Source organism: Cucurbita moschata, unplaced genomic scaffold (genome assembly GCF_002738365.1).
Source record: "Cucurbita moschata cultivar Rifu unplaced genomic scaffold, Cmos_1.0 Cmo_Scf00011, whole genome shotgun sequence".
Lineage (NCBI taxonomy): Eukaryota > Viridiplantae > Streptophyta > Magnoliopsida > Cucurbitales > Cucurbitaceae > Cucurbita > Cucurbita moschata.
Window position 1 is genome coordinate 1081154 of NW_019268527.1, and position 17905 is coordinate 1099058.

Here is a 17905-nt window from a genome sequence, read left to right on the forward strand (position 1 = left end):
CTCTGTTGTACTTCGATGTCGAAGTAGTAGCTGAGCACGTCGAGATCACTCATCTTCAAATTCTTTGACATCTTCCTCTTGAATCTTCCAAAAACTTCCATGACGCCTCCAATGATTATGAGGTTGTCGACGTACACTCCCATAATCAGTCACCGCTCGCCAACATGCCATGCTTAGAGGCATAACTCTTAAACTTCAGCGACAGCAGAGTACTGTCGAGCTTCGTGTTCTAAGCTAGGGGTGCTTGTCGAAGCCCGTAGAGTGCCTCGTGCAGGAGTAGTACCTTGCCAAAGTTATCCTTGTCTAAGAAGCCAAGTGGTTATCGGACGTAGACCGTCTCCTTGAGCTCTCTGTCGAGGAAAGCGGACTTCATGTCCATGTGGTGGACCTCCCTAGAGAAATATGTCGCGATTGCCAGCAACAGGCGGACGGATTCCAACCTTGCCACTGACGCAAATACCTCTTTGAAGTCCACTCCTTGCTTCTGGACATAGCCCTTTGCCACCAGACGGGCCTTGTAGTTCAATTTCTCCCTCTTCGTTTCGCTTTAGTTTGAATACCCATTTGAGCCCTATGGCTCGGTGTCCAGATGGGATGTCCTCTAGACTCCACGTCTTGTTCTTAGTGATGAACGTCACCTCTTCCTTCATTGCCTTCAGCCAGCATAGGTTCCTTCCTACTTCGGCGAAGGAATTCAGTTCATCCGCGCGGATGGCATGCAGTTCAGTCACTTCTTCTAAGAGCTCGCGCACCGCCAGTCCCTGTGATTCACCTCCTCCAGTAAGTCTTCAATCCTCTGGTATCTAGCTGCCAGACCATCATCGTGATCGGCATCCAGCGTCGAGTTCGTAGTACGTAGTGTTGCTAACTCCACTAGTTAAGAAGGCGTAGCAGGAGTTGTGGTAAGTGTAGGAGTAGGCGTGTCCAGTGCAGCTGCTGTGACGGTGATAATGCCCGACGTTGTGCTCCTCCTTCTCCTGGCTCAATAACGAGGTACTCTATCGTGAATTGATTTGGGTTTTGGTCTACCTCGGTCACATTGTTCCACCACTAGAAGGTGTTCTCGTCGAACACGACGTCACGCGATAATTGAGCTCACCCCCCCGTAGGATCATAGAGCCTGTACGCCTTGCTCCCGGGTTCGTAGCTGATGAAGATGACCTTCAGCCCCCTAGGATCGAGCTTATCGAGGTGGAGATGCGTAATCTTCATATATGCGACACAGATGAACACTCAAACATGATGTACCGCTTGCTTCTTGTTGTACCAGGTCTCGTGTGGCGTCTTCTAGTCGAGGCTTCGTATTGGCGACCGATTGAGGAGATAGACTCGTTGCTTTCATCGGAGTTGTCGCGGAGCTTTGGGCGTGGAAGACATTCCTCCTCAGTTTCTCGTCCTTAAAGCAGATCTCCAAGAACTCCTTCCGCAACTGCTCGATGTTGGACTCCCGCACTCGCTGCACACCAACCCGGCGAGACTTGATCCCCTCCCAAGCCGATTGCACGGTGCGCTTGGTGGAGAGAGATGCTAGCATCTCTGAAGGCACAGACCGCAGTATAGCAGCGAATGCAAAGCGATCCTCCTGATACTCGATCGCTTCTTCTTCCTTCGGTCATCTCCTTGATCACTCGCTCGATGACGATGATGGAGACGTTCACACTCAGTGGTGGCGTGGAGGAGTGTGGCATCACCGCTTGTTTAGTGGTGAGAATTCCACGTTGTGGCCGGCTACGAACCATTAAAGCATATTAACATAACTCAAAACCACTATGAGCTTTTATGAACAAACTGGTGAAGCATATTAGAATTTTTTGTTTATCCTTAGTCATGAAAGTGATGAATATTGGTTAAGTATCCAAGTGGTTGTTGTTTAGTGGTGAGAATTCCACGTTGTGGCCGTGGAGACTTGGGCTTGAATCCCAACAGCCACATCTACTTTTTTTAGCTACGAACGAGCAAATTTGAAGTTCGTTGGTTTATCCTTAGTCATGAAAGTGATGAATGCTGGCCAAGTATCCAAGTGGCTGTAGTTTAGTGGTGAGAATTCCACGTTGTGGCTGTGGAGACCTTGGCTCGAATCCCAGCAGCCACATCTACTTTTTTTATCTACAAACGAGCAAATTTGAAGTTTGTTGGTTTATCCTTAGTCATGAAAGTGATGAATGCTGGCCAAGTATCCAAGTGGCTGTAGTTTAGTGGTGAGAATTCCACGTTGTGGCCGTGGAGACCTGGGCTCGAATCCCAGCAGCCACATCTACTTTTTTTAGCTACAAACGAGCAAATTTGAAGTTCGTTGGTTTATCCTTAGTCATGAAAGTGATGAATGCTGGCCAAGTATCCAAGTGGCTGTAGTTTAGTAGTGAGAATTCCACGTTGTGGCTGTGGAGACCTGGGCTCGAATCCCAGCAGCCACATCTACTTTTTTTAGCTACAAACGAGCAAATTTGAAGTTCGTTGGTTTATCCTTAGTCATGAAAGTGATGAATGCTGGCCAAGTATCCAAGTGGCTGTAGTTTAGTAGTGAGAATTCCACGTTGTGGCTGTGGAGACCTGGGCTCGAATCCCAGCAGCCACATCTACTTTTTTTAGCTACAAACGAGCAAATTTGAAGTTCGTTGGTTTATCCTTAGTCATGAAAGTGATGAATGCTGGCCAAGTATCCAAGTGGCTGTAGTTTAGTAGTGAGAATTCCACGTTGTGGCTGTGGAGACCTGGGCTCGAATCCCAGCAGCCACATCTACTTTTTTTAGCTACAAACGAGCAAATTTGAAGTTCGTTGGTTTATCCTTAGTCATGAAAGTGATGAATGCTGGCCAAGTATCCAAGTGGCTGTAGTTTAGTAGTGAGAATTCCACGTTGTGGCTGTGGAGACCTGGGCTCGAATCCCAGCAGCCACATCTACTTTTTTTAGCTACAAACGAGCAAATTTGAAGTTCGTTGGTTTATCCTTAGTCATGAAAGTGATGAATGCTGGCCAAGTATCCAAGTGGCTGTAGTTTAGTAGTGAGAATTCCACGTTGTGGCTGTGGAGACCTGGGCTCGAATCCCAGCAGCCACATCTACTTTTTTTAGCTACAAACGAGCAAATTTGAAGTTCGTTGGTTTATCCTTAGTCATGAAAGTGATGAATGCTGGCCAAGTATCCAAGTGGCTGTAGTTTAGTAGTGAGAATTCCACGTTGTGGCTGTGGAGACCTGGGCTCGAATCCCAGCAGCCACATCTACTTTTTTTAGCTACAAACGAGCAAATTTGAAGTTCGTTGGTTTATCCTTAGTCATGAAAGTGATGAATGCTGGCCAAGTATCCAAGTGGCTGTAGTTTAGTGGTGAGAATTCCACGTTGTGGCTGTGGAGACCTGGGCTCGAATCCCAGCAGCCACATCTACTTTTTTTAGCTACAAACGAGCAAATTTGAAGTTCGTTGGTTTATCCTTAGTCATGAAAGTGATGAATGCTGGCCAAGTATCCAAGTGGCTGTAGTTTAGTGGTGAGAATTCCACGTTGTGGCCGTGGAGACCTGGGCTCGAATCCCAGCAGCCACATCTACTTTTTTTTAGCTACAAACGAGCAAATTTGAAGTTCGTTGGTTTATCCTTAGTCATGAAAGTGATGAATGCTGGCCAAGTATCCAAGTGGCTGTAGTTTAGTAGTGAGAATTCCACGTTGTGGCTGTGGAGACCTGGGCTCGAATCCCAGCAGCCACATCTACTTTTTTTAGCTACAAACGAGCAAATTTGAAGTTCGTTGGTTTATCCTTAGTCATGAAAGTGATGAATGTCAACTAAACATCCAAGTGGCTGTAGTTTAGTGGTGAGAATTCCACGTTGTGGCCGTGGAGACCTGGGCTCGAATCCCAGCAGCCACATCTACTTTTTTTTAGCTACAAACGAGCAAATTTGAAGTTTGTTTGTTTATCCTTAGTCATGAAAGTGATGAAGGTCAGCTAAGTATCCAAGTGGCTGTAGTTTAGTGGTGAGAATTCCACGTTGTGGCCGTGGAGACCTGGGCTCGAATCCCAGCAGCCACATCTACTTTTTTTATCTACAAACGAGCAAATTTGAAGTTTGTTGGTTTATCCTTAGTCATGAAAGTGATGAATGTCAACTAAACATCCAAGTGGCTGTAGTTTAGTGGTGAGAATTCCACGTTGTGGCTGTGGAGACCTTGGCTCGAATCCCAGCAGCCACATCTACTTTTTTTATCTACAAACGAGCAAATTTGAAGTTTGTTGGTTTATCCTTAGTCATGAAAGTGATGAATGTCAACTAAACATCCAAGTGGCTGTAGTTTAGTGGTGAGAATTCCACGTTGTGGCCGTGGAGACCTGGGCTCGAATCCCAGCAGCCACATCTACTTTTTTTTAGCTACAAACGAGCAAATTTGAAGTTCGTTGGTTTATCCTTAGTCATGAAAGTGATGAATGCTGGCCAAGTATCCAAGTGGCTGTAGTTTAGTGGTGAGAATTCCACGTTGTGGCTGTGGAGACCTTGGCTCGAATCCCAGCAGCCACATCTACTTTTTTTATCTACAAACGAGCAAATTTGAAGTTTGTTGGTTTATCCTTAGTCATGAAAGTGATGAAGGTCAGCTAAGTATCCAAGTGGCTGTAGTTTAGTGGTGAGAATTCCACGTTGTGGCCGTGGAGACCTGGGCTCGAATCCCAGCAGCCACATCTACTTTTTTTTAGCTACAAACGAGCAAATTTGAAGTTCGTTGGTTTATCCTTAGTCATGAAAGTGATGAATGCTGGCCAAGTATCCAAGTGGCTGTAGTTTAGTAGTGAGAATTCCACGTTGTGGCTGTGGAGACCTGGGCTCGAATCCTAGCAGCCACATCCACTTTTTTTAGCTACAAACGAGCAAATTTGAAGTTTGTTTGTTTATCCTTAGTCATGAAAGTGATGAAGGTCAGCTAAGTATCCAAGTGGCTGTAGTTTAGTGGTGAGAATTCCACGTTGTGGCCGTGGAGACCTGGGCTCGAATCCCAGCAGCCACATCTACTTTTTTTTAGCTACAAACGAGCAAATTTGAAGTTCGTTGGTTTATCCTTAGTCATGAAAGTGATGAATGCTGGCCAAGTATCCAAGTGGCTGTAGTTTAGTAGTGAGAATTCCACGTTGTGGCTGTGGAGACCTGGGCTCGAATCCTAGCAGCCACATCTACTTTTTTTAGCTACAAACGAGCAAATTTGAAGTTTGTTTGTTTATCCTTAGTCATGAAAGTGATGAAGGTCAGCTAAGTATCCAAGTGGTTGTAGTTTAGTGGTGAGAATTCCACGTTGTGGCCGTGGAGACCTGGGCTCGAATCCCAGCAGCCACATCTACTTTTTTTTAGCTACAAACGAGCAAATTTGAAGTTCGTTGGTTTATCCTTAGTCATGAAAGTGATGAATGCTGGCCAAGTATCCAAGTGGCTGTAGTTTAGTGGTGAGAATTCCACGTTGTGGCCGTGGAGACCTGGGCTCGAATCCCAGCAGCCACATCTACTTTTTTTTAGCTACAAACGAGCAAATTTGAAGTTCGTTGGTTTATCCTTAGTCATGAAAGTGATGAATGCTGTCCAAGTATCCAAGTGGCTGTAGTTTAGTGGTGAGAATTCCACGTTGTGGCCGTGGAGACCTGGGCTCGAATCCCAGCAGCCACATCTACTTTTTTTAGCTACAAACGAGCAAATTTGAAGTTTGTTTGTTTATCCTTAGTCATGAAAGTGATGAAGGTCAGCTAAGTATCCAAGTGGCTGTAGTTTAGTGGTGAGAATTCCACGTTGTGGCCGTGGAGACCTGGGCTCGAATCCCAGCCGCCACATCTACTTTTTTTTAGCTACAAACGAGCAAATTTGAAGTTCGTTGGTTTATCCTTAGTCATGAAAGTGATGAATGCTGTCCAAGTATCCAAGTGGCTGTAGTTTAGTGGTGAGAATTCCACGTTGTGGCTGTGGAGACCTTGGCTTGAATCCCAGCAGCCACATCTACTTTTTTTATCTACAAACGAGCAAATTTGAAGTTTGTTGGTTTATCCTTAGTCATGAAAGTGATGAATGTCGACCAAATATCTAAGTGGTTGTAATTTATTGGTGAGAATTCCACGTTGTGGCTGTGGAGACCTGGGCTGGAATCCCACATCTGCTTTTTTTTTGGGTTTTTGTTGGTTTATTCTTAATCACGAAAGTAACGAATGTCTGATTACTTTAAGGTACCTTATTTGGGGACACTATGGATGTGACCCACTTTTGTATATGATATAAATCACTAAATTGTACATGTGGAGACATGTGAGTGGGGGCGTCCTATGCAATGAGTATTGCATAAGATCGGACCATTAAGAAAACCACTCTCACTTTATAGAAAACCACTCTCACTTTATAATGTCGTTTACTGTTGAGACTGATTTTCTTTTCATTCGATGACTTAGGTAACTCGATCTTAATCCTGAGTTAACCATGAACTCCTTTTTATTCGAAATTATCCTTAGATTTACATGGGTGAGAGTGGCTTGAGTTTGCCGACTCAATAGGCCTCCCATTTCAGGGATAAGACTGGGTGAATAGCTGGGGACGTGGGGTGCAAGATGGAATTCGCTCCTACCCACTTTTAGGGATAGAAGAGAGGTAGTTCCTTTGAGCACTGACTCCAGGTCTTGAACAAGGGGCCCCACTCTCTCATTGCCCTGAGAGGGATTCGGTTTACTAGTTGGACCACAAACCAATTGTTCATAAGAGGATTAGTGGGACATAAGGAACAAGAAGTAACTTCAAGGGTAAAACGGTAAATTGACCCAGCTCTAGTTACAAACAACCTGTGAAGGATCGACTTACTAATCATCGTTATATCAAATGGACAGAAATATATCTATAGTGAGGGGAGTGCAACTACTAGGCTAGAGTGGAGTGTCCTAGTAGTTAACGAATGTTGGTTAACAAGGTTAATGAGTTTAACCGGTTAATCTTGGATTGTTGGAACCCATGATCTATAGGTCCATTAGGTCCCTCTGCTAGCTCATATCAAACTAAACCATAGAACAGTGTGGCGAGTGAGTTTAAAGTGTTCGAATTCAAATTAGGGAATATGTGCTACATATATACGATATATTTAACCGCATTTTAGTTTTATTTACGAATTAAACAAAAAGAGAGAATCTAAGATATTTAAATAAGATTTAAATATCTTAATCAAATATGTGTCGAATTGATTGAGATTCGCATTTGAATTAATATTAAATATTAATTAAATAGTTTAATTAATCATTTAATATTACTTTAATTTGAAATTAATTATTCAAATTAATTGTGAATTAAAATGAAGAAAGTCAAAATGTTGACTTCATTTAATGGAAAAATCCATGTTAGTAGAATTTTGAGGTTTTAAAATTTGGTTTAACCAAACTTGCATGCTTGCCACACAAATTATAGTGGAATTTTGAGTGTCAAAATTTGGTGATCTCAAATTTGCATGAGCATGCAAACATAACTCTATAAATAGAGTGATCATGGTACATGGGAGGGTTTCTTGGTGAAAAACGTTGAGAAAAACCTCTCACAAACACTCTCTTCATATATACAAAATCCCTCCCAAGTTTAGTCACTCACCGGAGTCCACAATCCCGTTCTAAGACCGGAGGATAGTGAAGAAAACACTAGTGGTGGTTCGAAACCAGTTCGTGACGAAAAAGGAATTTGAATTACAAAAGGTTAGTATTCAAACTCATTAAGTTTTAATATTTACGAACATGCTAGTTATTTACTATAATTGATGTTCAAAAAGTGCCTAAGATCCAAATTGCTTCCACATATGTTATATTAACACTATCGGTTTAGTGGTGAGAATTTCACGTTGAGGTCGTGGAGACTTGGGCTTGAATCCTAACAACCACATCTACTTTTTATAGCTACCAACGAGCAAATTTGAAATGTCAACTAAATATCTAAGTGGCTGTAGTTTAGTAGTGAGAATTCCACATTGTGGCTATGGAGACTTGGGCTCGAATCCCACAAGCCACATCCACTTTTTATAAAGCTACCAATGAGCAAAGTGATGAATGTTGGCTAAATATCCGAGTGGCTGTAGTTTAGTGGTGAGAATTCCATGTTGTGGCTGTAGAGACTTGGGTTTGAATCCCAACAGCCACATCTACCTTTTTTAGCTAGAAACGAGCAAATGAAATTTGTTGGTCCTTAATCATGAAAGTGATGAATGTAGGCTCAATATCCAAGTGGCTGTAGTTTAGTGGTGAGAATTCCACGTTGTGGCCGTGGAGACCTGGGCTCGAATCCCAGCAGCCACATCTACTTTTTTTATCTACAAACGAGCAAATTTGAAGTTTGTTTGTTTATCCTTAGTCATGAAAGTGATGAAGGTTGGCTAAGTATCCAAGTGGTTGTAGTTTAGTGGTGAGAATTCCACATTGTGGCCGTGGAGACCTGGGCTCGAATCCCAGTAGCCACATCTACTTTTTTTAGCTACAAACGAGCAAATTTGAAGTTTGTTGGTTTATCCTTAGTCATGAAAGTGATGAATGTTGGCTAAGTATCCAAGTGGCTGTAGTTTAGTGGTGAGAATTCCACGTTGTGGCCGTGGAGACCTGGGCTCGAATCCCAGCAGCCACATCCACTTTTTTTTAGCTACAAACGAGCAAATTAGAAGTTTGTTTGTTTATCCTTAGTCATGAAAGTGATGAATGTTGACTAAGTATCCAAGTGGCTGTAGTTTAGTGGTGAGAATTCCACGTTGTGGCCGTGGAGACCTGGGCTCGAATCCCAGCAGCCCATCAACTTTTTTTAGCTACAAACGAGCAAATTTGAAGTTTGTTGGTTTATCCTTAGTCATGAAAGTGATGAATGTTGGCTAAGTATCTAAGTGGCTGTAGTTTAGTGGTGAGAATTCCACGTTGTGGCCGTGGAGACCTGGGCTTGAATCCCAGCAGCCACATGTACTTTTTTTAGCTACAAACGAGCAAATTTGAAGTTTGTTGATTTATCCTTAGTCATGAAAGTGATGAATGTTGGCTAAGTATCCAAGTGGTTGTAGTTTAGTGGTGAGAATTCCACGTTGTGGCCGTGGAGACTTGGGCTCGAATCCCAGCAGCCACATCTACTTTTTTTAGCTACAAACGAGCAAATTTGAAGTTTGTTGATTTATCCTTAGTCATGAAAGTGATGAATGTTGGCTAAGTATCCAAGTGGTTGTAGTTTAGTGGTGAGAATTCCACGTTGTGGCCGTGGAGACCTGGGCTCGAATCCCAGCAGCCACATCTACTTTTTTTAGCTACAAACGAGCAAATTTGAAGTTTGTTGGTTTATCCTTAGTCATGAAAGTGATGAATGTTGGCTAAGTATCCAAGTGGCTGTAGTTTAGTGGTGAGAATTCCACGTTGTGGCCGTGGAGACCTGGGCTCGAATCCCAACAGCCACATCTACTTTTTTTTAGCTACAAATGAGCAAATTAGAAGTTTGTTTGTTTATCCTTAGTTATGAAAGTGATGAATGTTGGCTAAGTATCCGAGTGGCTGTAGTTTAGTGGTGAGAATTCTACGTTGTGGCCGTGGAGACTTGGGCTCGAATCCCAGCAGCCACATGTACTTTTTTTAGCTACAAACGAGCAAATTTGAAGTTTGTTGGTTTATCCTTAATCATGAAGATTTGGGCTCAAATCCCATATTTTATTTACAATTTAATATTATTCATGGTATGAAAACTCAAGGTTATTAATGTAATATTGAATAGCATGTGGTTGACAGATCATGTTTAAGTAATAATCTAAATGGTCTTTATATATGGATAAGGTTGGGTGTCTTGTTAATAACATTGTTGATACAGTCCACTTTGTAATCGTTACAAATGATTTGATCCAAGTGACCAAGAAATACTTAATCTCTCTTTCTAAAATCTATTAATTGAGAAGATTATTATTTCAGACAATGATCCTATGCGACTCAATTTTAATCCCTTTTATTGTTTTTCATGTTAGATATGTCTTTAATATTATTATTGTGCCAATATGAGTGTGTATGGCTGGTTACCAAAATCATGTCTAGACTCGTCAGGGCTAAAATGCCCCAAAATGTACTATAATGGGATGTGATTAGTTGTCAATTCTTCCTACTCGGGTCATATGCTAGCAAAGTCGTCGTTGTTGCTTATTTGCTTTTAGCATATAACATTGATTTCTTTAAAATAATTTTCAATGTATTTCCTCACTCACGTTTTCGAAAAAATTTCCCTCAAACATGAGATGAGGCTCGAGCATACGACCACATTATTTGCGAAGTTAGAATTACACACTGCTGACTTGTTGACTGGGTTAGAACAAGTGTCACACAATCACTGTTCGGCTACCGCAAGAGTGTGATTGTGACACTTGACACACGTGCGTGAAACACACATGTAAAGACCCCCTACAGTCGCGTGGTGAGTTCTTTTTGTCTTGTTCGACTATTTTCACTCCAGTTTCTATACTGGTCTTATTTTGGCTTGAACTAGGACCGGTAGAGAAATTAGAAAAAAGCTAGTTCGAGAGGGTACGAGTTATCCATGTAAGTTACCATTTGGATCCTCCTTAAGTAGTACTTATAGGGATTACTTGGACAAGCATGCATGTTAATAAATCCAACCTTAGATGGATAGAACCGGCACGTTAGAGCATTAAACGAGCACGTAAATATGAGAATAATATGCTTGATGTAGAATTTACAGAATTGCCCCTAAGATCATGAGATTATGGACTACATATTGCTTTCATGTTTTATGCTATATTAGAAAGGAGGATGAGAATTTGTGATATGCGTTTTAGGTAATTGATGTATGTTATCTCCTCGTCAAGCATGTTTGATTTGCATGAAAATTGTATATTAGCTGACTACATAGTGCTTTCATATTTTATGCTATACTAGAAAGAATGTTGAAAATTTGTGATATGCGTTTTTGGTGATTGATGTATATTATCTCCTTATTGAGCATGTTTGATTTGCATGAAAATTAAATATTAGCTCTAGGTGATTGATTGTGTATTCTTCCTATAGAGTGTAGATAGTAGCGATAAGATAAGACTAGAGCTATAGAGATAGGTCAGGTGAATGGTGATCTAGGTCATGATACCTCTAGTAGACCAAACACTCTAGGATCGTGAGTAGCGATTAGTAGGTCTGGACCCTAGTGCTACAAAACCAAGTTAGACTCGAAGAGTTAGTGTAGAGTATCCTAGAGTTGGGAGTCCATGCTTAAGTCGTCTAGTTGCCCAAGGAACCTTTAGACTGTCATGGCACACATGAGTGATTAAGATGGCTCTCCAAGTCATTAGTAGTATGAACGGGATCACTAGTATTTCCATCACCCTCTCCCCTTAACATTATTATAAACCTATGATGGACCCGTTAGCACTCTTGCCAAGCGATCAATCCCCAAGAGTGGTGTTGTCGAGCTAGCCTAAAACAAATAGGGCAAGCTAGCCTAAGACAAATAGGGCAGTGCATTCATGCAACTAACCTTGTAGAAGTGGCTATGCAACTAACCTTGTAGAAGTGGCTAGGGGTCTTTTGAATAGGGCCACTGAGTTGTAAACTCATCCTGAGAGGGGGATGAGACCATGTGGGTTGACATAGTAGGTGGTCGGCACACAGGGTTACACCCCCCCAGATTAGGTAGATTTTATGGTCTTGTGAGAGGGTTCACTAGCTAACCTTCCATATATGATGTTCATATTAGTAGACACCATATTGTCCCACCAGATTAGTATGAGGTCGTGCATCAAGCTACCTAAGTAAAAAAAAATTGAAAGGTTGTACAACATGTACAAACTCTTTAAGGCAAGATTCATACTAGAGACCTGTTCGGAACTTTAAGGCTTTCCTAGAAACTCAAATAGCTGTAGAACTAGACCCGTACTTCTTAAAGACTAGAGGAAAGCCCGCGGATACCTACTAGGTTAAATATACAATGAGAGCCTACAAGTCGGAGAGCTGGGGGTCATAGAGGATGTCATCCCAAGACGTTAGTCCATCTGTTTAATTTTGCTCTTTTATATTTTTTGAAATTGTATCCCGAACCCATTCCCATTTATAATAAACTTGAACAACACCATCTTGTAATTAGAATTCATTTTGTTTTAATTTGTGGTATTGTTTTTTTTAAATTATGCAAAATTTTATGGTATTATATTATATAATATTTTATTTTATTTGCTTTTGTCTTGTCTTCTTTGTCACACTTGGAGATTCAAAACCTTGAAAATTGGGTTGTTAATCATTGATGACCTCGTGGTATGTCTTAAAAACTCACCCCAACCCAATGAAGGCATGTTTGCCACTTAGACTAAAGACCAAATATGACAATCCCACGTCCTAGATCATTAATAGGGCCAATTTCGTCGACTGATTTTCGTACAGGCTTACACGTTTAGCTCCCAAGACTAGACAAGAAGGTCCAAGGGCGTAAATTACATGAAGAAGATAAGCCCGCTCCCTAGGGCCAGAAGCTGAGTGGAGGAGCATCTGACTATGAGAGCAAAGAACTCTATTTAAAGCATGGACACGAGAGTCGAAACTATCGAACTCCATAAGAGACATACTCTCCCTAAAGAACACATAATCTAAGTTCATCTTAAGATCACCTTAAGCTCGTTACTAACTTAAAGCATAAGAGAGTGTTCTTTGTGTAGAACCATTCGAAGGATTAGCTTAATCCAAGAGTGATTTATTGTCTATTGGACAAGGATAATGTTAAAAAATTTTAAAAAGAAGAAAAAAAAAATCAAAATTAAGCGGTGGTGGTCTCTCTTAAAGCCAACTGTCCTTAATATTTGGTTGCCTTATCCATCGTCCATGGCAATGGACTATGCAATTCTGGGTAGCGTCTCCGACGAAATGCTTTGTTCCACTGCCATTTTCATCGTAGTTCTTTCACCATCATAACGGATTCCTCGCATTTTCTGTTCATCCAATCTTCCATCACTCGCTTTATCTTATCACTGTTCGATTCGGGAAATTGATAAAAGAACAAGAAAACAGGCAGTATGACGATGCCTCTTTGTGATTCATTTATGGCGAAGCACTGCCATCCTTCCCTTTCATCTCATTCTTACAAGTTTCTTCTTTCTTTTGAGGCCTTCTCTGTGAAATCTCATCTACGTTCCGCGTTCATCGATAAATCTGCCTTCCAATTCGGATCGAAAACCTCTAAACTGGTATATTCGAGAAAACGGAACACACGCCCTGTAGCTTCGCTTGGAGGTTTTTTAGGCGGAATTTTTAAAGGAACTGACACTGGGGAATCCACTAGACAGCGATATGCTTCTACCGCTGCTCTTATTAATGGATTAGAAGCGGAAATTTCTGCGTTCTCGGACTCGCAACTCAGGGAAAAGACTTATGCGCTGAAAGAGCGAGCACAATCAGGCGAATCTTTGGATTCTATTCTGCCTGTAAGTCTCGCTAATGAATACTACTCTAGTTAACTACTTTTATGCTCTATTCCTTGCTGAATTTTTTTCTTAAGCATCTGTTTCTTAACGGGTTAAATTCTTCTCTTTGATTTCTTAACTTCTTTATGTTTGTAATACTAATTTAGAGTCGTTTCAGTTGCATATTAATGTGGGAAGTGCTATTGATAATGGTTGCTTTACTCGATTGTAATTTGATACTCAAAATTATATTGTCTGTCAAAATCATGCTCGAAATTGGGTGGATCTTTGTGTCAACGACTCTAAGTTCATTTTCGGTTTATACTTTGTTCTGTATACTCTATTGCATAGTTCTAACTATAAAGTTTTTGTTGCAGGAAGCATTTGCTGTTGTGAGAGAGGCTTCGAAGAGGGTATTGGGGCTCCGACCCTTTGATGTTCAACTGATAGGCAAATTTTCTACTCTACATTTTATCTTTTGGCTTTCGTTCTTATGGATATTTCTGCCTGTCATCTGTTATGAGTTAGCTTTATTTAGCAGTCCTGCAACTGCATCCATCAGTTCACGATGGGAGTTATTTGCTGCGAACTATTCAATGATATCTCTTAATAATGTACCATGTTTCTTAAGGAAAAAAGAAAATGAAAAAAGAAAAAGATAGAAATAGAAACTAAGATCATATTCTTATTGGATAGTGGAACAACAACAAAAAAAAAAAAAAAAAAAAAAAAAAAGAAGGGAGATGAGGACATCGACCCAACAAGTACTCCATAAGGATTACAGATACTACAAGTTGACATTGTTAAAATAAATTATCATATTTTCGAAAAGTAAGAAGGAAAAAGAACTCCTCCGTAAGGCTTTGAATTTGATATACTAGTCATGGTTTTTAGTTATATGTTATGTGATGAACTGGGAAGCTTAAGATTTTTAGTAGTTGTTTGATACTATTTTTTTTTTCTATTTTCAAGGACACTTTGGAAGGTTAAAATCTCCAAGTAGAATTCTTTCATTGTTAGTTGCTCATGTCTGGCATAACACCATTTATTTTGTCTGGAGGTCCTCATCTATGGTCTTGGAGCCTCAATAGTGTGTTCTTCATAAACACGCAGAAGAGGATTTAGATGATATGCCTATGGAGATGTTAGTTTATCGCAGTAGTTTAGAGAATATTCTTGGACTTGTTCTAAGTGAGGTTGGCTTTGAGTAGGACTTGTAACGTGATGTTGGAGGAGGTTTTCTTATGTTCACCTTTCTAGGGTAAACGAAGGGCTATTTATAAGTTGCCTTTTTTTTTGGCTTTTATGTGGAATATAAGGCTACAGAGACTGAAAATCTTTAAGGGTGTGTTTAGAGAGTCCTAAGACGAGGTGGGGCGCATTCGTTCACTTCAATCCTCCCTTTGGGTATCTAGGGCTGATTGTTTTCTGTAATATCTTTTGTATTCTTAAAAGCTGGACCTCTTTATATAATTTTTTCTTTGTTTTTGTGGGCTTCCTTTATTTTTAGTTTTTTTAATATAATTTTTTATACAAAACATTTCGACAATGTTGTTTACCAAGCTATATCTTGGTGTAAACTATCTAATATTTTTACTTTCTATAGTTATATTCCCTCATTGTAAATTGGGAAGATTTTTTTGTAAACATCATAGATATGGCGCCCCTTTGTAAATTTCAATTGTCAATGAAACTGTCTCTTATGAAAAAAACGAAATATATATATAGCCTGGGAAATTGTACTCTCATTCTTATGAAACTTTGCTATTTCATTAGGAAATATTAGTAGTTCAGTGTCAGTTTTATTTTCTAAATCAAAATTTGGATATTGGAATGTTGTTTTCAGAATTTTCATTATTTGGAGCATATAATTCAAAGACAATCTTAAGAAACAAATCTGTCAAATGAATATTCATTGAATCCATTTGACTGACTTAGTAAATCTGAAAACATAAAAAAAAAAAAATCTAGTATAGCCCTTGATTGCTAGTTATTAATTTTTCTTTTCATGCAGGTGGTATGGTTCTTCACAAGGGAGAAATAGCAGAGATGAGAACTGGAGAAGGAAAGACCTTAGTTGCTATTTTACCAGCTTATTTGAATGCTTTAACTGGAAAAGGGGTTCATGTTGTTACTGTTAATGATTATCTGGCCAGGCGGGATTGTGAGTGGGTTGGTCAAGTTCCTCGTTTTCTTGGACTGAAAGTTGGCCTCATTCAACGTATGCCTCATTTCTTTTTAAATCTCCAAACATCAAGCTACATTTTCCATTGAGTAGTTGGACGAACATTTTCACTTCTGATTGCTTAAGGTTGATTCTTGTACCGTTTTTATGTTTTTAAATATGTAGTTACTGGGATCTGGAAGTTCAGAATCCATTTTTCTTTCATTATTATCTTTTTTTTTACTTTACCTTTGACAACCCACAAGCATGGCTATAACAAATATTTAATCTCAATATGACTTCGATGACAATCATTTTATGTATGTGAAGACAAAAGGGTAATTGAGGGAAATGCTTTGATGAGAGTATAATACACGTTAAGTACTTGCTAAACGGAAATTGGTAAACTATATTATTCTTAAAATCTTTATATACACCAGTTGTGAATTATCCACTCGATAATTCATAAAAAAAATTGTGGTCTTGGTACTAGTATATAATAAGTTGAGGATTTATAGTATATTATTCTTAAAACTATACTCTTCTTAAATATTCATTGTACATTGTTGTGAATTGTGCACTTGATACAATTATATGACATGAGTGGCCTATCCTAGTTTCTGAAGAACCCATGTATTAGTGCTTTTTTTTTTTTTTTTTTTTTTTTTTCTTTTTTTCCCCATATTGAAGCTATTTTCTCTTGTTTTTTGGCACTTGCAACTTTGACCTATTAAAATATTGAAGATTTATCTATTCTTAACTAATCAATTTTCTTTCATTGGATTATGAATTTGTTTTATCACTGTTTGGTTCTATCTGCCATTCCGTAAATTTTAAATTTTAGCATTATTTGTTTGCTGACTCTCTTAGTGTTTGATTTTCCTCATTTAAACCCACCCAAACAAATTTTATTCAGAGAATATGACAAGTGAAGAAAGGAGAGAGAATTACCTAAGTGATATTACCTATGTCACAAATAGCGAGCTTGGTTTTGATTACTTGAGAGACAATCTTGCCACGGAAAGTAATTCTGGACTTATTTGCTTGTTTTCAGTTACATTTTATTTTGTCTTTACAAATCAAATAATCTAATTGCATCTGTGACATGTGCAGAGTGTCGAAGAGCTTGTCTTAAGAGATTTCAATTACTGTGTGATTGACGAGGTTGATTCTATCCTTATTGATGAAGCAAGAACTCCTCTCATTATATCTGGACCTGCTGAAAAACCTAGTGATAGATATTATAAAGCTGCAAAGCTGGCTTCTGCTTTTGAACGTGATATACATTACACAGTAAGATTATCAATTGTGGTTTTTTCTTTTTTTTTTTTCCTTGTCTATAAATCCCATTAAAGAAATTTCCATTACCACTCCCCTTGGATAAGACACTACACAATTAATTGAAGAGTTGAACTTTTAAAAAAAGGAAGAACAAAATCCGCCATCAATGGAGCAATGAAAAACTGCCTTGGTTACTATTGATCATAGATTCATAAAAGAATTATAATTCATAAGCTGCTAGAGAGAGTATGTCAGAGCCTATATGTAGTTGCTCCAAAAATGAATTTTGTTCCACAACTCTGCCCAATCCCAAGGACTTACTGAAAATTTTTGAATTTTCCAACCAGCAGTGCCAAAGATCTGATTTTATTGTATGACCATTAGCTGTCTGTTGAAAACATGCCTACAAGAAAGCTTCTCAATGCATTGATAAAGAGAAGGAGATAGAGCTATATAAGGATTTTTTTCTCAGTACTAGGTCTGCTGTGTTTGTACCACCAAGCATTAAGGGATAAAGAGAAGGATTCAGATGAATAGATATTAGAATGTACAATCAAAGTAGCCAGTGGAGTACATTTAATTACATGGCGTTCTTCATTTATTCCCATCCCTGCACCCTGAAAATTCTTGAATCTCTCTTGTTTGTGGCTGCAACTTTAGATGGAATCTTAACAAGCTATAGGAAACGTGTTACTTCAGAGAATTGACTGTAGGATAGGAGGGTTAAGCAACCACCTTTATACAGACATTTTTCCATTTCTCCACCCTTCTTTCATTTCTTTCTATAACCGTGTTCCAAAGTTTATCTTCTTTGTGTTGTCTGCAAATGGCAGTCCGAAGTACTTTAAAATACAATTCTTTGTACACCTGAGTGTATTGGCTTAATCACCACCAGTTTATCCATGTTGTAACCAGGAATTGCAGATTGGCTTTCTTGATGAATATGAAAAGACTATACAACTCATTTATTTATCAATAATCATACTATGAATAAAAATACCAACTTCTTTAATTCTATTGTTCATTTCTTCGCAATGAAATTTTGTTTTCTCATAAAAAAAAAAAAAAAAAAAAA

At 39.4% G+C, this 17905-nt stretch overlaps 1 protein-coding gene and 19 non-coding genes across 20 annotated transcripts in view; all 20 read left to right on the forward strand.

Annotated features, from left to right (window-relative positions):
• Positions 1 to 2181: 2181 nt before the first annotated feature.
• On the forward strand, positions 2182 to 2253 carry TRNAH-GUG. Its single transcript has one exon. It is a non-coding gene; the product is annotated as a tRNA-His (tRNA).
• Positions 2254 to 3308: 1055 nt separating this feature from the next.
• Positions 3309 to 3380, forward strand: TRNAH-GUG. Its single transcript has one exon. It is a non-coding gene; the product is annotated as a tRNA-His (tRNA).
• Positions 3381 to 3469: 89 nt separating this feature from the next.
• On the forward strand, positions 3470 to 3541 carry TRNAH-GUG. Its single transcript has one exon. It is a non-coding gene; the product is annotated as a tRNA-His (tRNA).
• A 251-nt stretch (positions 3542 to 3792) lies between these two features.
• Positions 3793 to 3864, forward strand: TRNAH-GUG. Its single transcript has one exon. It is a non-coding gene; the product is annotated as a tRNA-His (tRNA).
• Positions 3865 to 3954: 90 nt separating this feature from the next.
• On the forward strand, positions 3955 to 4026 carry TRNAH-GUG. Its single transcript has one exon. It is a non-coding gene; the product is annotated as a tRNA-His (tRNA).
• Positions 4027 to 4276: 250 nt separating this feature from the next.
• On the forward strand, positions 4277 to 4348 carry TRNAH-GUG. Its single transcript has one exon. It is a non-coding gene; the product is annotated as a tRNA-His (tRNA).
• Positions 4349 to 4599: 251 nt separating this feature from the next.
• On the forward strand, positions 4600 to 4671 carry TRNAH-GUG. Its single transcript has one exon. It is a non-coding gene; the product is annotated as a tRNA-His (tRNA).
• Positions 4672 to 4922: 251 nt separating this feature from the next.
• On the forward strand, positions 4923 to 4994 carry TRNAH-GUG. Its single transcript has one exon. It is a non-coding gene; the product is annotated as a tRNA-His (tRNA).
• A 251-nt stretch (positions 4995 to 5245) lies between these two features.
• Positions 5246 to 5317, forward strand: TRNAH-GUG. The gene has a single exon. It is a non-coding gene; the product is annotated as a tRNA-His (tRNA).
• A 90-nt stretch (positions 5318 to 5407) lies between these two features.
• Positions 5408 to 5479, forward strand: TRNAH-GUG. The gene has a single exon. It is a non-coding gene; the product is annotated as a tRNA-His (tRNA).
• Positions 5480 to 5569: 90 nt separating this feature from the next.
• TRNAH-GUG lies at positions 5570 to 5641 on the forward strand. The gene has a single exon. It is a non-coding gene; the product is annotated as a tRNA-His (tRNA).
• An 89-nt stretch (positions 5642 to 5730) lies between these two features.
• Positions 5731 to 5802, forward strand: TRNAH-GUG. Its single transcript has one exon. It is a non-coding gene; the product is annotated as a tRNA-His (tRNA).
• Positions 5803 to 8205: 2403 nt separating this feature from the next.
• Positions 8206 to 8277, forward strand: TRNAH-GUG. Its single transcript has one exon. It is a non-coding gene; the product is annotated as a tRNA-His (tRNA).
• Positions 8278 to 8527: 250 nt separating this feature from the next.
• Positions 8528 to 8599, forward strand: TRNAH-GUG. Its single transcript has one exon. It is a non-coding gene; the product is annotated as a tRNA-His (tRNA).
• A 250-nt stretch (positions 8600 to 8849) lies between these two features.
• TRNAH-GUG lies at positions 8850 to 8921 on the forward strand. Its single transcript has one exon. It is a non-coding gene; the product is annotated as a tRNA-His (tRNA).
• An 89-nt stretch (positions 8922 to 9010) lies between these two features.
• TRNAH-GUG lies at positions 9011 to 9082 on the forward strand. The gene has a single exon. It is a non-coding gene; the product is annotated as a tRNA-His (tRNA).
• An 89-nt stretch (positions 9083 to 9171) lies between these two features.
• On the forward strand, positions 9172 to 9243 carry TRNAH-GUG. Its single transcript has one exon. It is a non-coding gene; the product is annotated as a tRNA-His (tRNA).
• Positions 9244 to 9332: 89 nt separating this feature from the next.
• On the forward strand, positions 9333 to 9404 carry TRNAH-GUG. The gene has a single exon. It is a non-coding gene; the product is annotated as a tRNA-His (tRNA).
• Positions 9405 to 9494: 90 nt separating this feature from the next.
• Positions 9495 to 9566, forward strand: TRNAH-GUG. Its single transcript has one exon. It is a non-coding gene; the product is annotated as a tRNA-His (tRNA).
• A 3219-nt stretch (positions 9567 to 12785) lies between these two features.
• LOC111449600 (protein translocase subunit SecA, chloroplastic) overlaps positions 12786 to 17905 on the forward strand; it is a 14084-nt gene continuing 8964 nt past the window's right edge. The window contains exons 1-5 of the mRNA XM_023089559.1: positions 12786 to 13406; positions 13763 to 13835; positions 15400 to 15606; positions 16466 to 16569; positions 16663 to 16842. Coding sequence (XP_022945327.1) covers positions 12999 to 13406; positions 13763 to 13835; positions 15400 to 15606; positions 16466 to 16569; positions 16663 to 16842 — 972 coding nt within the window. The 5' untranslated portion in view covers positions 12786 to 12998. The remainder of the gene's footprint in view (positions 13407 to 13762; positions 13836 to 15399; positions 15607 to 16465; positions 16570 to 16662; positions 16843 to 17905) is intronic.